Source organism: Equus przewalskii, chromosome 4, assembly GCF_037783145.1.
Source record: "Equus przewalskii isolate Varuska chromosome 4, EquPr2, whole genome shotgun sequence".
Classification (NCBI taxonomy): Eukaryota; Metazoa; Chordata; class Mammalia; order Perissodactyla; family Equidae; genus Equus; species Equus przewalskii.
This window is the reverse complement of record NC_091834.1, coordinates 85,724,434-85,745,259: the sequence shown is the minus strand read 5'-3', so window position 1 is coordinate 85,745,259 and position 20,826 is coordinate 85,724,434. Positions and strand designations below refer to the sequence as shown.

Below are 20,826 nucleotides of genomic sequence, written 5' to 3'. Positions count from 1 at the left end.
GAAGATTGGCACAGATGTTAGCTCAGAGCACATCTGTTTCATGGAAAAAAAAAAAAAAAGAAAGACAAGAAAAGACTGAGGAACTACTCCAGACTAAAGGAGACTAAACAAACATGACATTGAAATGCAATGCATGATCATAAACGGAGTCTTGGGTCAGGGATGCAGATTGGGGGTGACAGTGGATCTTTGAAAGGACATTACTAAGGCATTATTGGGTATTGTCGCTATCTGAATAGGAACTGTATATTAAAATTAAAACAGCGGTTCTCAGTGCAGTCGAGGATTTCCAAGACATTTCAGGGAGTCCATAAAGTCAAAGTTATTTTCATAATATTAACTAAGATAAAAATTTGTCTTTTCACTTATTCTAAGCATACGTCGAATTTTCCAGAGGCTACCCGACTTTTGATATAGCAACAGAATGAAGGCAGAAGCAGACATGAGACCAGCTGCCTTCTATCACACCAAACATTAGCTTTAGAAAGCTATAAAACAATGCTACTTGATGTATGATGGCTATCTCGAGGAAAAGTACCTATTTAATTGTTTGAGTTGCAAGCTGGCCTCACTGCTTTTTCCATGGAACACTACATTACTTGAAAGAAAACTAACAATCCAAGTATAGTATGGTTATTCAGACATTACGGTTATGGCACACATTTTCTGAAAAATGAATGAAGTAAGGATGTCATTTTGAAGGAAAATAACTGACAAAATTTGTTGCCAATGATAAAATTCACGTTTTTAAGCAATAATTAGAATTTTAGAAAACTTCTGCCTGCCACTGTGATCTTGACACCTTTCCAATACTTAAAAGACTTTTCCAATGAAATTGACAGTGATATTAACAAATGTGAAGTTTTTTGGATATTGAATAATAAAACATGTCAACATTTGGAAAATGTGTATAACTCAGGGAACCAACATTTTTCAAGTGACCAACACATGGATAAAAAAACCATGCATAGGTAAAAGAATCTGTTCAAAGAGCAAGATAAACCAATGGCTTTTTTTTTAAATATGCTTTTTTTTGAAGAAGATGGGGCCTGAGCAAGCATCTGTTGCCAATCTTCCTTTTTTTTCCTCCCTAAAGCTCCAGCACATGGCTGTATATCCTACTTGTAGGTCCTTCTAGTTCCTCTATGTGGGATGTTGCCACAGCATGGCTTGACGAGCGGTGCTAGGTCCGTGTCCAGGATCCACACCAGTGAAGCCCAGGCTGCCGAAGCGGAGCACACGAACTCAACCACTCGGCCACAGGGATGGCCCCACAATGGATTTTAACGTAACAGAATACAAAATATTAGATGATATGGTTTCAGAGTCTATAATGCAATTACTTTTAAGAAACAACCACTTGTCAATTTGGAATATGAGATCGAAAAAGAACGTGCAATTATCTGAAAAGACTATTAAAATACTACTCTCCCTTCCAAAAACATATCTATGTGAGGTCCAATTTTGTTCATATATTTCACATAAAACAACATGTCACAAGATATTAAATGCAGAAGCAGATATGAGAATCTAGCTGTCTTCCACTAAGCTACACACTAAAGAGATTTATAAAAATGCAAAACTAAAGAAAAATACATTTGTTCTGAACCTAAAAAAACTCGCATATCTAAATAATTATTCTCTTTAAGAGCTGAGCTATTCTATTATCTTTCAATCTCCTAAATGTGTTATTAGACACATATTTAAGTGAATTAAAGCGAATTAAATTAAATTTGCTTTTTTAATTGAATATCATACTTTTAAAACACATGCCCTGGGGTATCATCAAACAGTAATTCGTACTCACTGGTATAGAAAATAAAATTAGATATATGAAATCCTAACTGTTCAATTTTGGAAGGAATGAGCATTTATGCTAGAGCTATATATACATTACCATTATATATACTAGCCAATATATATTACCATTCAATTCATAGATAGACCAACAAAAGGTTTTTAGGTAGCTATATGAAGAAAGTATTAATAAATTACAATAAATCTGAACTCCAGTATTCAGGCACCACTTTACTTATCTCTATTGACTTCAAAATAACAGAAACAAAGTGCTCTCATCAAAATAATCTCTATATTTTTCCAGCATTAGTTTTAAGTAATAACTAACTGCATTCAAAATATTACTTATAACTCTATGTAAATGACATAAAAAATAATACCCATACTCAGCTTCAAAAGTAGAACATTAATATTATCTTTGAGGCCCCCTGTAAACCACCACCCCCTGCCCCTGCTCCCTTGAAAGCAGTCACTCTCTTGAATTTGGTATTTATCATTCCCTTGCTTTTTCCAGTACCCTTAACCTATCTCATCTATTTACTCACTGAAGAGTAAGCATGTGATTCATACCTTAAGGAATTCAGAGTCTAGGTAGGGAAACAGGAATGTAAATCATTCATTACAGTAACCAATGCAGGGAATATAAGGGGTTAAATGAGTACACCAAAGGAAGCTTCTAATTCTGTGTGGGGAAGTCAAAAAAGGCTTCACAGAGGAAGTGAAGTTTGAACTGAGTTTTAAAGAATAAGTAGGTGTTTACTAGGTAAAACCTGGGCGCATAGGAGGAAGACCCTCTTTTAATTCCAAACGGGGAAAACACTATTGCCAAAGGATGTAGTGAGAAAGTTGAATAATCCCAGCAACTATGGGTATGGCTGGCATACAAAGTTGGGAAATGGCTAGAAAGGTAAATAGGGACCAAATCATCACGAGAAATTTAAAGTTTTTACTCTAAGCAAAAGGAACTAAGGCAGATAAACTGCTTTATCATTATGATTATTGTTGTTACTGTTATTCACACTTCCCTGTATCTATGCCCTTTGACAGTGCCCCTCACCATACAGTGACTTCAGACTTGGTCACATGACTTCCTTTGGCCAATAGGATAGTAACAAACTTGGTGGAGTGCTCATATCCACTTTATCCCCCTTGCAACCCTGCCTCTGACATGAGAACCAGACCCAGATAGCCATGAGGAAGTTGAGCAACTACAAACAGAGCCAAGTAGTCTCAGCTGAAGCTACCCTAGACTAGCTGACAGCCAGCTGACTTGCGACACAAGTGAGCCCAGCCAAAACCAAAAGAATGACCCAGCCAATCTGTAGACTTGTAAGCAAAATAAATGCTTACTAGTATATGCCACTGAAGTTTTGTGGGTGCTTGTAATGTAACAGATAGAGTATAATAAATAACTGAAAAGGGACTGAAGCTAAGCATAGGGTTTAAGCAGGTATCACACGGCCAAATAGGCTTTTTAAAGACTGTGCTAATGAATGGAAAATAGATCTGGGGATCAACAATGGAGGCAAAAAAGTTTATGAAAGCCATAAAGGTGGAAGCAGTGCCAAAAGGAACAGATAGGACAAGACATGTGAAATAACATTGGGTGCTAGAATTGTTGAAACTTAGGCACTAATTAGACACACTGTATAAAGAAGAGGGAGAATTTCAGGATGAATCCTAAACTTACTGCAAGAATAATCACAGATGCAATCAACCTAGATTTAAAATAGTTGAAGAGAAATAAGTTAGGGGTTTTTTTTAGATCTGTCTTTATTTTTGTTGAGGACAGAAATAATCATTTCAGGAAATGGGACTTTAATACTGAAAGGCAAAGGCCATTTTTACATACTTTTACATGGCTAATAAATAGAAATTAGAACTTTAAGATATCTTTGAAAAGATAAAAACTACCCAAATGATTAATCACTAGAAGACACTGAGTAATCAAGAATCTAGTTTCCTAGGATTAAAGATATAGGACCAGATCTTTTTGAAATGGCATGCCCAGATTAAAATCAGTGGGGGTTGGGGGGCGACCCAGTGGCATAGTGGTTAAATTTACACATGCCGCTTTGGTGGGCCGGGGTTCACGGGTTTGGATCCTCACTGTGGACCTACACATCATTCATCAAGCCATGCTGAGGCAGCGTCCCACATACAAAACAGAGCACAGATGTTAGCTCAGCAACCATCTTCATCAAGTAAAAAGGGGAGCACTGGCAACAGATGTTAGCTCAGGTACAATCTTCCTCACCAAAAAAAGAAAAATCAGTGAGGTTTAGAATTAGATCTTTTTCTCCCACTTTTCATTTGCAGCTCCTACTGTTTTGTTATAGTTTATTTTTCACCTACTAATCTGAAACAGCTTAGATGAAAGGCATGATAAAAAATTCTATAAAGATTTTGGGGAAAAAATTAATGAACTAATATTTGCTTTATACCAGTATATAATTATGCACTTATTTAATTGAAAGCCAAAAATGCAAGCTGTCTTACTCACTATGGAAATGCTTTATATATACATGTATCAACAGACAGGCACACATATGATTACATACATACAATTTTAGTTAAAAACAATATGTGTATTACTTGTGAAAACTGATATATAGTCAAACAGTAAGGGATCAAAATAGTGAGATAGTGAGGACATCAAAAGCACATTGTTCCAGAGGAAATCAAAATAAGATGAATGGTCAAAATAAGAGTAGAGGTGACAGGGACATGAGAACAAAGAGAGTCACACAGTTACTTATCCAGGCTAAAGCAGTTAAAAACTAAGTATTTAAAATAGATTTGTTCATGTACCAGTAGTTGAAGAACCAGGTACAGAAGCTGGAATGCAAGAGTACTTAAACCAAATTTGTTCACTACAAATTCTTCTGCTACCACTGCTGACAGACATTAGAAAAGAATATAAATCATCCAGCAAAAAAAGTGCACACCCATAGCCTCATCAAAATACAGATGGATGAAAAGTCTGAGAACTTGCCTCTTTCTCAGTGTCTCTAGAGATACACGTCCACTGGTTCTCCTTCACGCTGTATGCCCAGAAGTCAGCCAGATCTTGTGTTCCATCCCAGCCACCAAACAAATAAACAGTCTCTAGGAAAATCAGAAAAAATAGGTGTAAAACAATAAACTTAAGGACAAAATGTAAGTATAGGCATCCATACACAGCCAGTTGTTTCTAAGATCATTTAAGAAGGTACATCCAAAATAAACTTAAAAATGAAATTTTTAAACTGCTAACATCCCAAAATATATACTAGACTAGTATTTCCTAAACATTAGTATACGGAAAGGCTGCTGCAGAACCACTGTTTTGAGAGATTTATAAAAATACAGAAAACTAGGAGGCATTCCCTAAGATTCCTAATTCCATAGGTCTTCAGTGGGTAAAAAGAGTTTGTATTTTTAAAGTATCCAAGGTGAATCTGATGTGCAGCCAGTTCAGGAGTTCCTGTGTTAGGCTACGAAAAGTTTATATTTACCACCTTCTTAACAATGCAGCTTGAGATTGTAAAAAACAGAAATCCCAGAGAAAGACACAGTGCAAATATAACATAAAGACATCTAGCTATTTCTGAAAAAACTTCACATTAAAATTGTTTTCTCTCTATTGCAATACCAAAAACAATGGTTAAAACTAACCGTGAGTTCAAAGTAGACAGCTTAAGAATAAAGTGACAGATAGCCTTGGTATTCCTATGGAAACCAGGGGAAATTCTTCAAAATATACTATCGTGTGTTTAACTCCTCTGAAATCAACCTTTAAGCCATTCTAGGCATCTTGAGGATTTGATTTCTGCTAACTGTGAAATGTCTATTGTATCTATGGACTTTATCACTGTGACAAAACTGACTTGTTGCTCAGTGAATAGTGAAAATCTTTATACATAACACCGTGTACCATCCATCCTTCTTTATACTATAATAATAATGCCTTTCCTTTCCTCAAACATTTTCCCCCTTTGTAAATGTCTTATGTCAACCGGGTTAAACAAAACCACCAACTATTTTTTTAAAAGTGAAATAAGACATTACAGGAAAACTGTAAAGCCTTCTACCCTCTAACTGACACGCCTTAGTCTTATATATGTGGAGACTGTCATCTAAGTTGTATTCCACCACGAAGGGTTACAATTCAAACTGCACATGGAAATACAGTAACACTATTTAACAAAATCGATGCCATTCACAGAGTTGGGCTGTCTTCTAAGAGATTTTTGTCATATTTTCATATACTTCAAACTCTAAGTGAAATGTCCCATTCTATGCTCCAAGAACCTAGGGAACTCAAAACAATGCTTCTGGATAAGAACTAAGTTCTAGTGTTAAGTGGGTAAGCAAGTACAGGTCACAACCTCCCTGGGTCTTAGTTTTTTCATTTACAAAATTCTCAGTGTTGTGATGAAGTTCTTCAGATATAAGTTAGATGAAAACATTCTGGGGGCTGGCCCCATGGCCCAGTGGTCAAGTTCAGTACGCTCCACTTCAGCGGCCCAGGTTCGCAGGTTCGGATCCCAGGCACAGACCCAAACCATTTGTCAGCCATACTGCAGCAGTGACCCAAATATAAAGTAGAGGAAGATCAGCGCAGATGTTAGCTCAGGGCTGATCTTCTTCAAGCAAAAAATGAGGAAAACTGGCAATAGATGTTGGCTCAGGGCCAATCTTCCTCAGGAAAAAAGAAAATTCTGAAGGCTGTCAAGCATGAACAGCATTTCAACCTTTCAAACATCCATAAAATAAAAAATTCTTTGTAGTTACTAAGTACCACAGATGCAATAAAAACAATATTACTGTATATGATTCCATGTCTAACACCATACCTAAAAAACCTTTTGCTCTGTACAAATGTGAAATAATGGTAATTATTTTAAACCACTAAAAAACTGTCATATCTCAGAACTATCAAACAATCCATTATCATTAGTTAAGTAACATTTTGTTTCCCAAATGGCACACAGTAATGCCCAGATACTTAGAATTTTACAGGAACAAAACAAATTAAAGAATTTTCATCTGGCTTGAAAATTACTTGCCAAGGCTTCACTGTAAAGGCAATTAAACCTATTAAATTCTGAAGCCTGGAGAGGGAGGAGGTATATAACTAAAATAGCAATAGCGATTGACCTTTTGTTTTATAGTGTTTCTGGGTACCCTCTGGATAAGGTTACCCTAGTTCATTAACTTTAATAACCCTTCCTCTTGGGCTCTGGGTTCTCAATGTTCTTTCTGAAAAGCAGGTCTCTTTGTACGCATAAATTCTCACAGCAAAGAAAACCCACATTTCCACAACAGCCTCATTGATAGCTGAGCAAAATAAAATCTGGCAAAGAGCAAGCATCCCAGTGGAATTAACCCAAGATGTCATTCTTGTTTGTGAATGCTTTGTGGTCCTAGTTGAAGTTTAATAGTAAAAGTGAATGAATTGGATAGAAACAGGACCTTTTGACACACCTGAATGAAATGCATAACAAAATTTTGATTAAATCATATAATCATTTAAGTTAAATCTTTCAGAGATGAAATATTATCTAGAAACAAACACCAGCAAAAGTATTATTTAATGCCTAATGTATATAAAAAACCTTTAAAGATTATAAAAATAATTGGAGAGAACTGTAGTGAGAAGTAAGAAAGTAGAAAAAAGAAAACATTATTTGCAACAGGGTGGTGGCTTGGTTTACTCAATGTCCATTCTCATGCTTATAGGTTATATAACTATTCCTGTACATCCGTGGGGCAGTACAATCCTCCCTAAGCAGCAGCCCTTTCTCTACATTTTTCTTCTTAAAGGAGCATAGGCTAGAGAGGCTATCCATTTCTCCTAGCACTCAGAAGAATGTTCAGTCAATATTTTTTGAGTACTAATCGTAATTGGCAAGGCACTTTAAAGAATAAAAAGACATAATCCCTATCCTCAAGCAGCTTACAATCTAGTCAAGAATATAAAACAAGTACATAAATCACCATGATGCAGGATAGACTAAGTGCCATAAGAAGGATAAAAAAGCACCATGAGAATTCAAAAGAGGGCAGAGGGTATATTTGGTTGAGGGGACTCAGGAAAGGCTTCACTGTGACAGTGATATCAGAAGGGTGGCTTTGTTGGCAGAATGGGGGACAAAGAGGACATTTCAAGCAGAGTAAAAACTATAACAAACGTATAGGGACAGAAAAACACAACAAAAGTGTTTTAAAAGGCATGGCCTGTAAAGTCAGGCGGATCTTGGATACAATTTCTGCTCTGCTACCACGGCTGTGTGACCACCCCACAACCAAGTTCCTTAACCATTGCTTTCCTCATGTCTACAATGGCACACAGTACTTATCAGACAAAGCTACTGTGAGAAATAATGCATGCAAAGTGGTGCAAACTGTATGATGAATAAATGCACTGTTCAATTTAAAAGAACACAAAAGGCAGTAGGTAAAGGTGAGGTTAAAAAGACAAATAGCGGCCAGAACATGGAAGGGGTTAAATGACAATATAAAGGTTTTGAACTCAACTGCACAGACAGTGGAGTAGCTACGGAAATCTTAAGCAGAAACGTGACATGGTCAGATCTGAACTCGGCAGCATATAGGACCGACTGAAAAGGAGGAGCCAGGGAAAGAGAGGGAATGGAAGTAAAGTGACCAATAACAGCCTATGTTCAAAATGTCAAACCAATTTCATTCCATGAGACTAAATGAATCAATAATCAACTAATCAATCAGTCATTATTCAGGCCACAAAAACTAAAACTCAACCATATTCTTTGGTACAGGTCTTTTTAGTATCAGTATTAAATAAACCCTACAGCTACTTACTACCAGTAGTACTAATCAACACATCTCATATATGCTAAAAATAAGGTAGAAATTTTAACACATCAGTGTCTTCATACCATTTTGCACAAAGAAGCAGGCTTTTTATTTTATAAGCCCAACTGCAATATCTATCCTTCTACTCAGATTCTTACGGGTAAATCACACTGTGCTTATTGCATAATCTTCCACAAGATGGCACACTATTTTCATAATTAAATCCATTTTTCCACTTTGAAACAGTATAGAACGCATATAATATACACTGACAGCATGGGCCCAATCTTAGGTAAAATTCTTGTGTCAAAAGGAAGAGGTAAGAGAAGGGTTAACAGGCTAGGGAAAGAAGTTAATTATTACACCACCAAGAGAAAAACAAATGAAATGGAAAAAAAAGTTTTAAGAAACACAAATTTATACTCAAAATAAAAACAAAACTCTGTCAAGACACTTAGTTTAAGAGTTTAATCCTTCTGAAAGTGCAGCTAGTAAGATCTTAAATTGACATGAGAATTTTTGAAGAGAGGAACAAATTAGAAGGGGAAAGATATTTTATATGTTCTTTAGCCTTACCTTCTTTAGCCACTTCCTTGAATTTTCATGACCCAGCAGATTATCAATTGGACTCATGTGCCTCCCTTTTTAAATAGAGCTATATTCTTACATAAAGCTACGATTACAAAACTATCTAGAGACTGATCTTTTGGGTGAATTCAATATATAGATACTTTCCCTGATAAAAGGTTGTACTTTCTGCCTATGACAATATGCTTTGTATTCTTAATTAGGGCTGTATTTCAGAATTCCTTTCTGGATAACTGTACGAAAGAAAAAGATCTATGTCATATACAGCTACAGAAATATAGCCATATGAATACATTCATGTGTAAAAAAGAAAGAGTATTTTCATCTAATTGGTATGGAATAGTCAAAGGTTCATACTTCCATAGAAGGGCTCTTCCAAGTGACAAGCAACACCCCCTCAATTTCTTTTGTAGATAACAAATACTGGGGTTTTGCCTGAGTCTTACTACCTATTTTGATTGAGAGAGGGGGAAAAGTCTGGTACTGTAGGTTCTCAAAATTCAACAAAGAGTTACACAGAAAAAACTGCCTGGTACAGTGGATATGTAAATTTTCATCTGAATAGACTTCCACATCAAAACAAAACAGACATGCATTTTCTTTCTATTTGCCTTATTTTACCCAGAGATGAAACCTAATTCAGAGTTGAAGAATCCACGTGAAGAGGCACCAGGTACAGGAATTATAATCAATAAAACTGACATACATGTTCAGTAGGACAACATACTACATTCCTTCGCCACCATGAATGACAGCATTCACTTAGGATGTAAGAAAGCTTTGAAAACGAAATAGTAAAATTTATGCCCTCATGTACTTTTTTTAAATGGTTACTCTATCCTTAGAGCTGTAGCAAAATGAAAAAAACTATAGACTGAACAAAGAAAATAAAATTTAGGTATTACTAAATTTTTATCACTTGAGAACAAGACAGATGAAAAACAGGGAAGCAATAATTGCTTTGAAATATAAGCCACTTTAAAGACACTGAAATGAACTTCTAAATTTTACTCTAGTGAAGGTGTTCTTAACTTTTTGGGTTGAGTCCCTTTGATGATCTGAACTCATTGATTCCCTTCCCAGAAAGATGTAAATACAGACAAAATTTTGTATATAACTTCAACAGATGAAGAGCCTTTGCTCTCAAAATGCAAATAATGACTGGGCTTCTCGACACTGTATTTCACTACTTAGGTACCAGCTTTATGAAGATGAAACTTCTAGGTTCATCTTCAAATTCTACTAAACCTACCTAATCTTTATCAATAAAATTCTTAAATGGGTTTTAAATTTTTTTTCTAAAAATCTTAAAAGTATATTTATGGTTTCTCTTCCTTTCTAAAACATCTATTAGGACAATATATGTAAATATACTGAAATAATATCGGTTAGTTAGAATGTGTGATTATGAATGAGTTATTTTTTCCCTCAACAGTGCTTTTCAAGTTGTTTTAAATTATTTTTCAAAAATTTTTAAACTGTTTTAAAATATTTCCACTGTGAGATTCTGTAAAAAACACACGCAAAAAAAGAAAGGTCTTTAGACATAAATAAAATTCTCTCAGCAGATCAGTATATACTGTATATTAATGTTGCATATAAAAATATTATATACATATATTTATATATAAAATTATTTCACTTAACTCTCACAATAACTTCTTATTCTCATTTTTATCATCATTATAACTCATTCAAGATCAAACAAAAAGTGAGTGGTAAAGTTAGGATTCAAACTCAGGTATGTCTAATACACACATGTTTAACATTCCCGCTTCCCACAAACACAAGCCCCAACCACGATATTTGGTTGTTATATCAGTAAGACTGGACTAGAAAAGGTTCTTTCAAAGACTTATGATAAACACAAGCTTTTTGAAGATGATTAAGATCAACCTGATGGGAGCAGTTATAAGAGGGCTCTGGTACATAAATGATGAAATAAATACCTGAAGTGTATGAAAGCACCTTGGTAAGTCATGCTATTAATAGTTTTATAATAGAAATAGGATTTCTAGAGAAAAAATTCCAAGGATATCCCAGATTCTGCCCTTGTACCCAAATTAAATTCAAAAAGCACCAAATGTTACCTTAACGAATGCAAAGCTCAATTTAACATTTAATTTTTCTACCTAGATCCCAAGGTAATGATAACTATAGCTTTAAGGAAGCATAGTCGATACACTAGGAAAGAGAAAGTAGAATCATCAGAAGATTTACATTTATTAGAATATAACCAACAATTACCAGTTATATTCACCTCAGAAAAATATCAGCATATTACAATAAATGACATCACGACATAATCGATTCATCAAGGTTTACAGCAATATCAGATGCAGTTTCCAAGTAAATATTTTTCTTTCCACTTGAAGAAAAATGGATTTTAAAATTTTGATTCAATTCAATAAATCTTTAGTGCACACCTACTCCCTACCGGGCTCTGTGGCTATAAGAATAAGTAAGACAAGATCCTTATCCTTCCCCCCTCAGTAAGACACCTGGGCTAGGGGGCAGAGAGGGGAAAGCTGAGAGCGAGGAATGGGATACATAACACCTATACAAGGAACTCTAAAACAATATGGAAATCACTGTAGTAAAAATAGTATGAACAAAGTGCTATGTAAATATAGAGAGGGAAATGATTATCCTGCCTGGACCTGGCTCCTGAACTCCAAACTAATGTATCCAAGTGCTTACTTCACATACCTGCTTGGACATCTAACTGGTATCTCAAACTTAATCTATCTCAAAATCAAGTTGCTAAACAACCTACCACATTTGATCCTCTTGTTTTATCCATTTTAGGGAATGGCTACACTATTTTTCCAATTGCTCAGGTCAAAATCTTGAGTCATCCTTCACTTCTTTCTCTCTCGCCTCACATCTGAGCCATGAGCAAATCTGGTCAACTCTATAGGACATCTTCAAAAAACATCCAAAATCTGACTAACTCCCAGGACTGTCTACTACCACTCTAGTATATCATCACTGCTCAGGGTGCTTCCTGAAAGGTTTCTCTGCTTCTGTCCTTCACCCAATTTGTTTTGTTAAAATGCAAAGTCAGTTCACAGGACTTCTGAAAATCCAAAAATGTCTTCCTATCTCACGCTGAATAAAGGCTAAAGTTCTTACAAAGGCCTAAAAGACTTAACACAATCTGGCCCCCCACTACCTCTCTGACTTTATCGCCTACTGCTATCCTTCCTCACACACCTCAGATTTAGCAACAAATAATCTGGAAAAAAGCCAAGAGTAGGAGAAAGGTGGGCAACAGCTTACTTTTTAACACTATTTCAATAATGAATACCACCTATGCAGAATAAAGAGTTTTATTTGAAATTTTATTTGAATACTTAGCTCAGCAGTATTTACCATGGAATGTCAAAAATTAACAGAGATATTTAACCCTTTAAAAAATATATAGTAACGAATCTTCCCAGGAAACACTACAAAGGCAGACAAATAAAAATACTGCACACCATCTTCAAGAGTATCGCGGGCCCTCTTAAAGCCCAATCATGAAGCCTCATCTAAGACAATACGAAAATACTAAAAGGATAGAGAATGGTGACAAAGGGAATACAGACAGTAATGGTTAGCAGAAACAAAAGATTTGGAATGTCAAGGTGTAAAATTTACGAGACTTTTGAATACTGTTTTTTTAATTTCTTTCGTTTTTCTCTTGATCATAGTAGATTCTTGGATTACCCACCCTCACAACCAGACACCTGTTTAAGCTTAACCTAAACCAAAATTCCAGAGTCTTGTGAAAGTTCAAAGCTTTTTCTATGACTTGTCCTATGGCATCTTTCCTTACATTTCTCTCTGCTTCCAGACACTTGAATCCTCAGAAGCTGCACTCCTTCACCAGTTCATACTGGTGATATGTATATCGACTCCCAACTCAATTTTACTAGAGAAAACTTCTAAGATTTGGTGAGGAAAGAGAGAGTCATGTCACAAAGTGTGGCATTCTGCCATTCGCTGGCTCCACTACCACATCTCTTTATGTTTCTTGTTCCCTTTCTCTGGTCCTGACAAGTAAGTTCTTCTCCTTAGTATTGCAAAGAATAGTTCCTTCTAAAATCAGGTCTCCTTAGCGTTTTACTGTGTACCCTAAAGCATCTTCCAAAATAAATACACTTCCCTTCCTAAAAGGAAAGCTGGTGAATAAAATCTTCTCCAACTTATAATACATATTAACCACAAAAAATTTTAATATTACATTTTAGAGAAGAAAATTTAAAACCATTGGTAGTTGTACCACCCAGACATAACCAAAGTCAATATTTTGGTATGTGTCCTTCTAGTTTTCCCCTCTACGGTCAACAAATTTTAAAGGAATCATCAATTCTGTCCCAATTCCCATTTCAAGATATGAAAATGGAGATGAGAGGTCTCAAGTAACATCTTCTTTGAAACATAGTTTAATGTTTTTTAAAAAGCAAAAGGAAAACTTCCACACCAGTATGTTTTACATACCATCCCTATTACTCACATAAAGGATCACTAGTATCTGTTAAACCCTTTCAACCTCAACGTTCATGTACAGTTAGCACTGTTTCTATACTATAAGCAGTAATGGTAACATACTAACCATCAAGCCCATTTGAGTTATGGGCAACTTTATATTAATTGTCCATCCATGATTATTTAGTTATACTAGACTTTAACATTTTGGTTCCTTTTAAAGGCAGAAAATCTAGTTTCACCATCACCCACAGGCCTAAATAAAGCTTGATCCAGCATTCAGAAAGTTTAAAAAAAAAAAGACACTGAAACAGACACAAAATGGCTCTAAATGAAAATCCTACTGATAGAATAAGTCCCTACATTTTACATGGTAGAAATATTTGCTTAAAAATCTATTTCCAGGGGGGCTGGCCCCGTGGCCGAGTGGTTGAGTTTGCGCGCTCCGCTGCAGGTGGCCCAGTGTTTCGTTGGTTCCAATCCTGGGCGCGGACATGGCACTGCTCGTCAAACCACGCTGAGGCGGCATCCCACATGCCACAACTAGAAGGACCCACAACGAAGAATATACAACTATGTACTGGGGGGCTTTGGGGAGAAAAAGGAAAAAAATAAAATCTTTCAAAAAAAAAAAAAAATCTATTTCCAGGGGCCGGCTCCATGGCCTAGTAGTTAAGTTCACACACTCCACTTCAGCAGCCTGGGTTCAGTTCCCAGGTGCAAATCTATACCACTTGTTGGCAGCTGTGCTTGGCGGTAACCCACATACAAAACAGAGGAAGACTGGCACAGATGTTAGCTCAGGGCGAATCTTCCTCAGCAAAAAAAAATATATATATATTTCCAAAGTACTTCTACTACTTTTTACAAACTTGTACCAACAGTAGAAGTATGGATACAGGTCAATTTTTCTTTGTAGACCTTTGTTAAGCTATATAAATCCTCAAAAGGTAGCAAAAAGGGATTGTCCTTTAAAGATCCCATCTAGAGTAAAATCTCATAACTATAATGGTCATTTTTAGTATGTTTTCTTATAATTACTGTTTCTAAAGCAAATCAAGTAAATACTCAATTCTTTCCCTCTTTGAAATATTTTTTTAAAGAGAGTGGGGATAAGGACCTTAACCATCTACAGTCTGCTGAAATCCTACCCTTAGTGCACAAAACAAAGATATTATAGAGAAATATTTGGACCTTTATCACTCTACTGTAATTATTTTACTTCAAGGATCTCCTGACCTGAAAAATTAGCTTTTAATCCTCAATGACTCTGCTCATACTAAGTTCTGTCAGGACATTTGCCTATCATTCGAAGCTTTTTATTTTCCATTTTCAAATCTCATGGATTATTAAAAAAGGGGGGGGGAAACTACTTTCTCTTTTCTTACACATGTACTTTACCTATTGTATACGGGCTAGCTCCCATAATAATCAATACAGTAAGCATTATGAAAATTCCTTCTGCTCCCTGATAAGGTTGAACGTTAAAGGTTAAAGTAAAACATATTACTTTCACATTTAAGCAGCATTTTGTTTCAAAAATGCAAGAAGGTTTTCAAGTAAACACACTTCTTTAGTATATTACTAGGAAATTTTTTAAAAAGAGTTTAAAAATATTTTCATTATGACTGAGGAAAAAAAAGAAAGGCATCATAAATTCCATTGTATGTTCAAAATGAGGGAAAAAGTTACTGGAGACAATCTAAACACAAATTTTCATCTCTATTTTCATAAAGTATTAAACTTTTCTGGATTAAAAAAACCCATTTGTATATAAATCTGGTTCTTTAATAAATAAGCCTATGTATATTTATTGGACTCCCAGGTGAAAAAAGAAGCCTAAGACTCTACAGCTGAGTCAAACCTATTTCTGTGGGAGGAAAAGGGTTTGGGGGGAGGGATCAAGAATAGGAAACCAAATCCCTATGCCTTAAAATAAACCTTTTCCATGGGGCCGGCCCTGTGGCTGAGTGGTTAAGTTCTCGAGCTCCACTTCGGCGGCCCAGGGTTTCACCGGTTCAGATCCTGGGCGTAGACGTGACACCGCTCATTCGGCTATGCTGAGGCGGCATCCCACATACCACAACTAGAAGGACCCATAACTAAAATATACAACTATGTACTGGGGGGATTTGGGGAGAAAAAGCGGGAAAAGAAAAAAGAAAGACTGGCAACAGTTGTTAGCTCAGGTGCCAATCTTTAAAATAAAAAAAGAGACTTTAATAATACTCTTACACCATCTCACAGGTTACTATAAAAATTTAGCAGTTAAACATTTGTGAAAATACATTAATCCCAAGAAGATTATCTACATTGTAAATTTTTTATTCTTAATTATTTTAGAATGTGAGTCAATAAAAACTATTCCTGACGCACTATCAATCAGTATAACACAATAATAAAACAATATTTATTACATTTGGAAAAAGTAAAATAATTCTTGGATGGATACCAGCACTCTATGCAGTAAAGTTTTGTCAAATCAAATCATAAAGTAAAATTATGCTAAATTTTGGTATTATTTGCTTTTCAGGACGGTAATTTGAAATCTATTTAATTTTAGCATTAACCTCTAAATCTAACAGTATTTAAGCTGTCTAAGGCTGTAGAAACCTAAGGAAAATTTTTGGTATCAAGTTACAGAATAAAATTTAAAAGGTAGCAAAGAAGAATAACTAAAGCAAATTATTTATAGGCTTGTTAACAGTGTTTAGCAATTAATGGATCTACCAACACTTAAGCTACCTAATTTGATATGCTCTCCTTTGAAAAATATATCTTAATTCTCTTTTACTGCAAAAATTCCCATACGATGGCATTAAAATATAAATGCATTGAAAATCACAGTTTACTATGAAAATCAAATACATAATAAAACTACACACACACACAGCTATAAAGGCCTGCACATTACATTTCTTTTTAGGTTATCTTACTTCATTTGTGCAGCAGCCTTCCCTCCCTCACGTCCCATTGCCTAGTTTGGGTTATATCTGTGGCTAATGCCTACTTTCATTGCCACTTGATTATGGCCAATAACATTTAACCTTTGCAATAAATGGAAAGAAATATATTCATGTTTCCCTGTTATTTTTAAAATATATAATTTTTAAAAGAATTTGCTTTCCACTCAAAGTAATCCTCACCTGTTTGAACATCAATAACCATCTGATGGCCCCCTCTCATTCCTGGTCGGTTATCTTCTCCATCACCTAAAGTAGAAACAATATTTTCTTTTAAAGGACTAACAGAACAACTGCAATCCAGAGTAACTTCATTCATAAGTCTGTAATGAGTAGCAAAAATAACACACACTTATTCTTTCAATATTAAAAATAAGGACTCAAAAGAAATAATATGACTTATAACCATGTTTATGATAATCTTGTTCTTTTTTCCAATTGTTTTCAGGCTCTTAGTACAATTGGAAGCTATCTTCAATGTATTTATGACCAATGCCATAAATCAGTAGACACAGGATATCCACAAAAACCTAAGTCAAAAATCTCCAAACTACTGGAGTGACAAAGTGAAGATGGAAAACAATTACAGAATTAGATCTCAGGTCTGTATTCCAGGCACAGTTTATCTGTATAATGAACAGTTTTAAAGTTCATAAAACTAGATACTAAAAACTAAGATGTTATCGTTTCCTATTAATGATAATTTCCTTACTGTATTAATTTTGTGCCAGTATTTCAGAAATCAGTTCCCACACAATTTACCAACTATTTTATTTGAGTACTAACTGAGAAAATGTAAGATTTGCTTCCATTTGATTCTTATTTCCATCACAGACCTTAACAGGTAGGTTTAAATATAATCAGTGAAACTTTTAAACGTCTGTAGAAGAAAGTATTGTTCAACTTATACCTAATCCACTTTATACCAAATCTTATATAAACGAAGATATAACTTCATTTCAATGGTTCAACAGGTTACAGGATTCTAATGTCTTACTTGATATAAACCAGAAAATCTAAGGTGTTCTTTATAACTCTCCCATCATTTGAAACACAGTCATCCACAATATAATGATGTTTTAGTCAACAATGGACCACATGTATGACAGCAGTCCCATAAGATTAGCACCATACAGCCTAGGAGTGTAGTAGGTTATACCATGTAGGTGCATTCTATGATGTTCGCACAATGATGAAATTGCCTAACAACACATTTCTCAGAACATATCCCCGTCATTAAGTGATGCAAGACTGTATATTACCTTGGCTAATAACTTTCCCTGTCTCAGCTTTCTCCTATATAAAATAGAGAATATCCAATTTTTTTACTAATTTCACAGGGGTACTATGAAAAAGACTGAAATGTCAGTTCTTTTATACAGAAAATAAGATGTAAAACTGAAGCTTTTCATTACTACTGTATTCAAGGGCTAATCATTCAGAAGTTCTCTGCAAATTCTTTTTCTAATAGTTAGGTTTATATTTTGCAGCTCATTATCACTGAAGTTTTGCCCTTGTCTTCCTTCTTCCCCTCAGTCAGTATTGCCACTTTCAAGAACTCATATGGGACACAGCAAAAGCTGTATTAAGAGGAAAATTCATCGCAATACAGGCACATCTTAACAAACAAGAAAAATTCCAAATAAGCAATCTTAAACTACACCGAACTGAATTAGAGAAAGAAGAACAAAGAAAGCCCAAAGTCAGCAGAAGGAGAGAAATAATAAAAATCAGAGCAGAAATAAATGCTATTGAAATGAAAAAGGCAGTAGAAAGGACCAATGAAACAAAGAGCTGGTTCTTTGAGAAGATAAATAAAATTGACAAACCCCTAGCCAGACTTACAAAGAAAAAAAGGGAGAAAGCTCAAATAAACAAAATCAGAAATGAAAGAGGAGAAATAACAACAGACTCTGCAGAAATACAATGGATTATAAGAGAATACTACAAAAAACTATATGCCAACAAAATGGATAACCTAGAGGAAATGGATAAGTTCTTGGACTCCTACAATCTCCCAAAGCTCGCTTAAGAAGAAGCAGACAATTTGAACAGACCAACCACAAGGAAAGAGATTGAAACAGCAATCCAAAACATCCGTAAGAATAAAACCCCAGGACCAGATAGCTTTCCTGAGGAATTCTACCAAACTTTCAGAGAGGATTTAATACCTATCCTTTTCAAGCTATTCCAAAAAATTAGGGAGGATGGAACACTTCCTAACACATTCTATGAGGCCAACATCACGCTGATACCAAAGCCTGACAAGGACACCACGAAAAAAGAGAACTACAGGCCAGTATCACTGATGAACATAGATGCGAAAATTCTAAACAAAATTTTGGCAACCAGAATTCAGCAATTCATCAAAAGGATCATATATCATGATCAGGTGGGATTCATACCAGGGGCATAGGGATGGTTCAACATCCGCAAATCAATCAACGTGATACACCACATCAACAAACTGAGGAATAAAAACCACATGATCATCTCAATAGATGCAGAGAAGGCATTTGACAAGATCCAACAGCCATTTACGATAAAAACTCTGAACAAAATGGGGATAGAAGGGAACTACCTCAACATAATAAAGGCCATATATGACAAACCCACAGCCAACATCACACTCAATGGGCAAAAACTGAGTGCCATCCCCCTGAAAACAGGAAAGAGACAAGGATGCCCTCTATCACCACTCTTATTTAACATAGTACTGGAGGTCCTGGCCAGAGCAATCAGGCAAGAAAAAGGAATAAAAGGAATCCAAATAGGGAAGGAAGAAGTGAAACTCTTGCTGTTTGCAGACGACATGATCTTATATATAGAAAACCCCAAAGAATCCATTGAAAAACTCTTAGAAGTAATCAACAACTACAGCAAAGTTGCAGGGTATAAAATCAATTTGCGTAGATCAGTAGCATTTCTATATTCTAATAACGAGCTAACAGAAAAAGAACTCAAGAACACGATACCATTCACAATCGCAAGAAAAAGAATAAAATAACTCGGGGTAAATTTAACTAAGGAAGTGAAGGACCTATATAATGAAAATTACAAGGCCTTTCTGAGAGAATTGGATGACGACATAAGGAGATGGAAAGACATTCCATGTACATGGATTGGAAGAATAAACATAGTTAAAATGTCCGGTCTACCTAAAGCAATCTACAGATTCAACGCTATCCCAATCAGAATCCCAATGACATTCTTTACAGAATTAGAACAAAGAATCCTAAAATTCATATGGGGCAACAAAAGACTCCAAATTGCTAAAGCAATCCAGAGAAAAAAAGAATAAAACGGGAGGCATCACAATCCCTGACTTCAAAACATACTACAAAGCTACAGTAATCAAAACAGCATGGGACTGGTACAAAAACAGGTGCACAGATCAATGGAACAGAATTGAAAGCCCAGAAATAAAACCACACATCTATGGACAGCTTATCTTTGACAAAGGAGCTGAGGGCATACAATGGAGAAAAGAAAGTCTTTTCAACAAATGGTGCTGGGAAAACTGTAAAGCCATATGTAAAAGAATGAAAATTGACCATTCTTTTTCACCATTCACCAAAATAAACTCAAAATGGATCAAAGACCTAAAGCCGAGACCTGAAACGATAAGCCTTCTAGAAGAAAATGTAGGCAGTACACTCTTTAACATCAGTATTAAAAGGATCTTTTCGGACACCATGTCTTCTCAGAGAAGGGAAACAACAGAAAGAATAAACAAATGGGACTTCATCAGACTAAAGAGCTTCTTCAAGGCGAATGAAAACTGGATTGAAACAAAAAAACAACCCACTAACTGGGAAAAAATATTTGCAAGTCATATATCTGACAAAGGCTTAATATCCATAATACATAAAGAACTCTCACAACTCAGCAACAAAAAATCAAACAACTTGATCAAAAAATGGGTTGGAGACATGAACAGACATTTCTCCAAAGAAGATATACGGATGGCCAACAGGCACACGAAAAGATGTTCATCATCGCTGATCATCAGGGAAATGCAAATCAAAACTACATTAAGATATCACCTTACACCCATTAGAATGACAAAAATAACTAAAACTAATAGTAACAAATGTTGGAGAGGTTGTGGAGAAAAAGGAACCCTCATACACTGCTGGTGGGAATGCAAACTTGTGCAGCCACTATGGAAAACAGTATGGAGATT

At 35.4% G+C, this 20,826-nt stretch overlaps 1 protein-coding gene across 26 annotated transcripts in view; it reads right to left on the bottom strand.

Annotated features, from left to right (window-relative positions):
* Positions 1 to 20,826, bottom strand: part of MKLN1 (muskelin 1) — a 312,898-nt gene that overhangs the window by 56,740 nt on the left and 235,332 nt on the right. For all 26 annotated transcript variants that reach the window (XM_070617703.1, XM_070617697.1, XM_070617717.1 and 23 more), the window contains 2 exons: positions 16,824 to 16,889; positions 4,793 to 4,905 (listed from right to left, as the gene is read on the bottom strand). In XM_070617703.1, the coding sequence (XP_070473804.1) occupies positions 4,793 to 4,905; positions 16,824 to 16,889 (179 nt within the window). The remainder of the gene's footprint in view (positions 1 to 4,792; positions 4,906 to 16,823; positions 16,890 to 20,826) is intronic.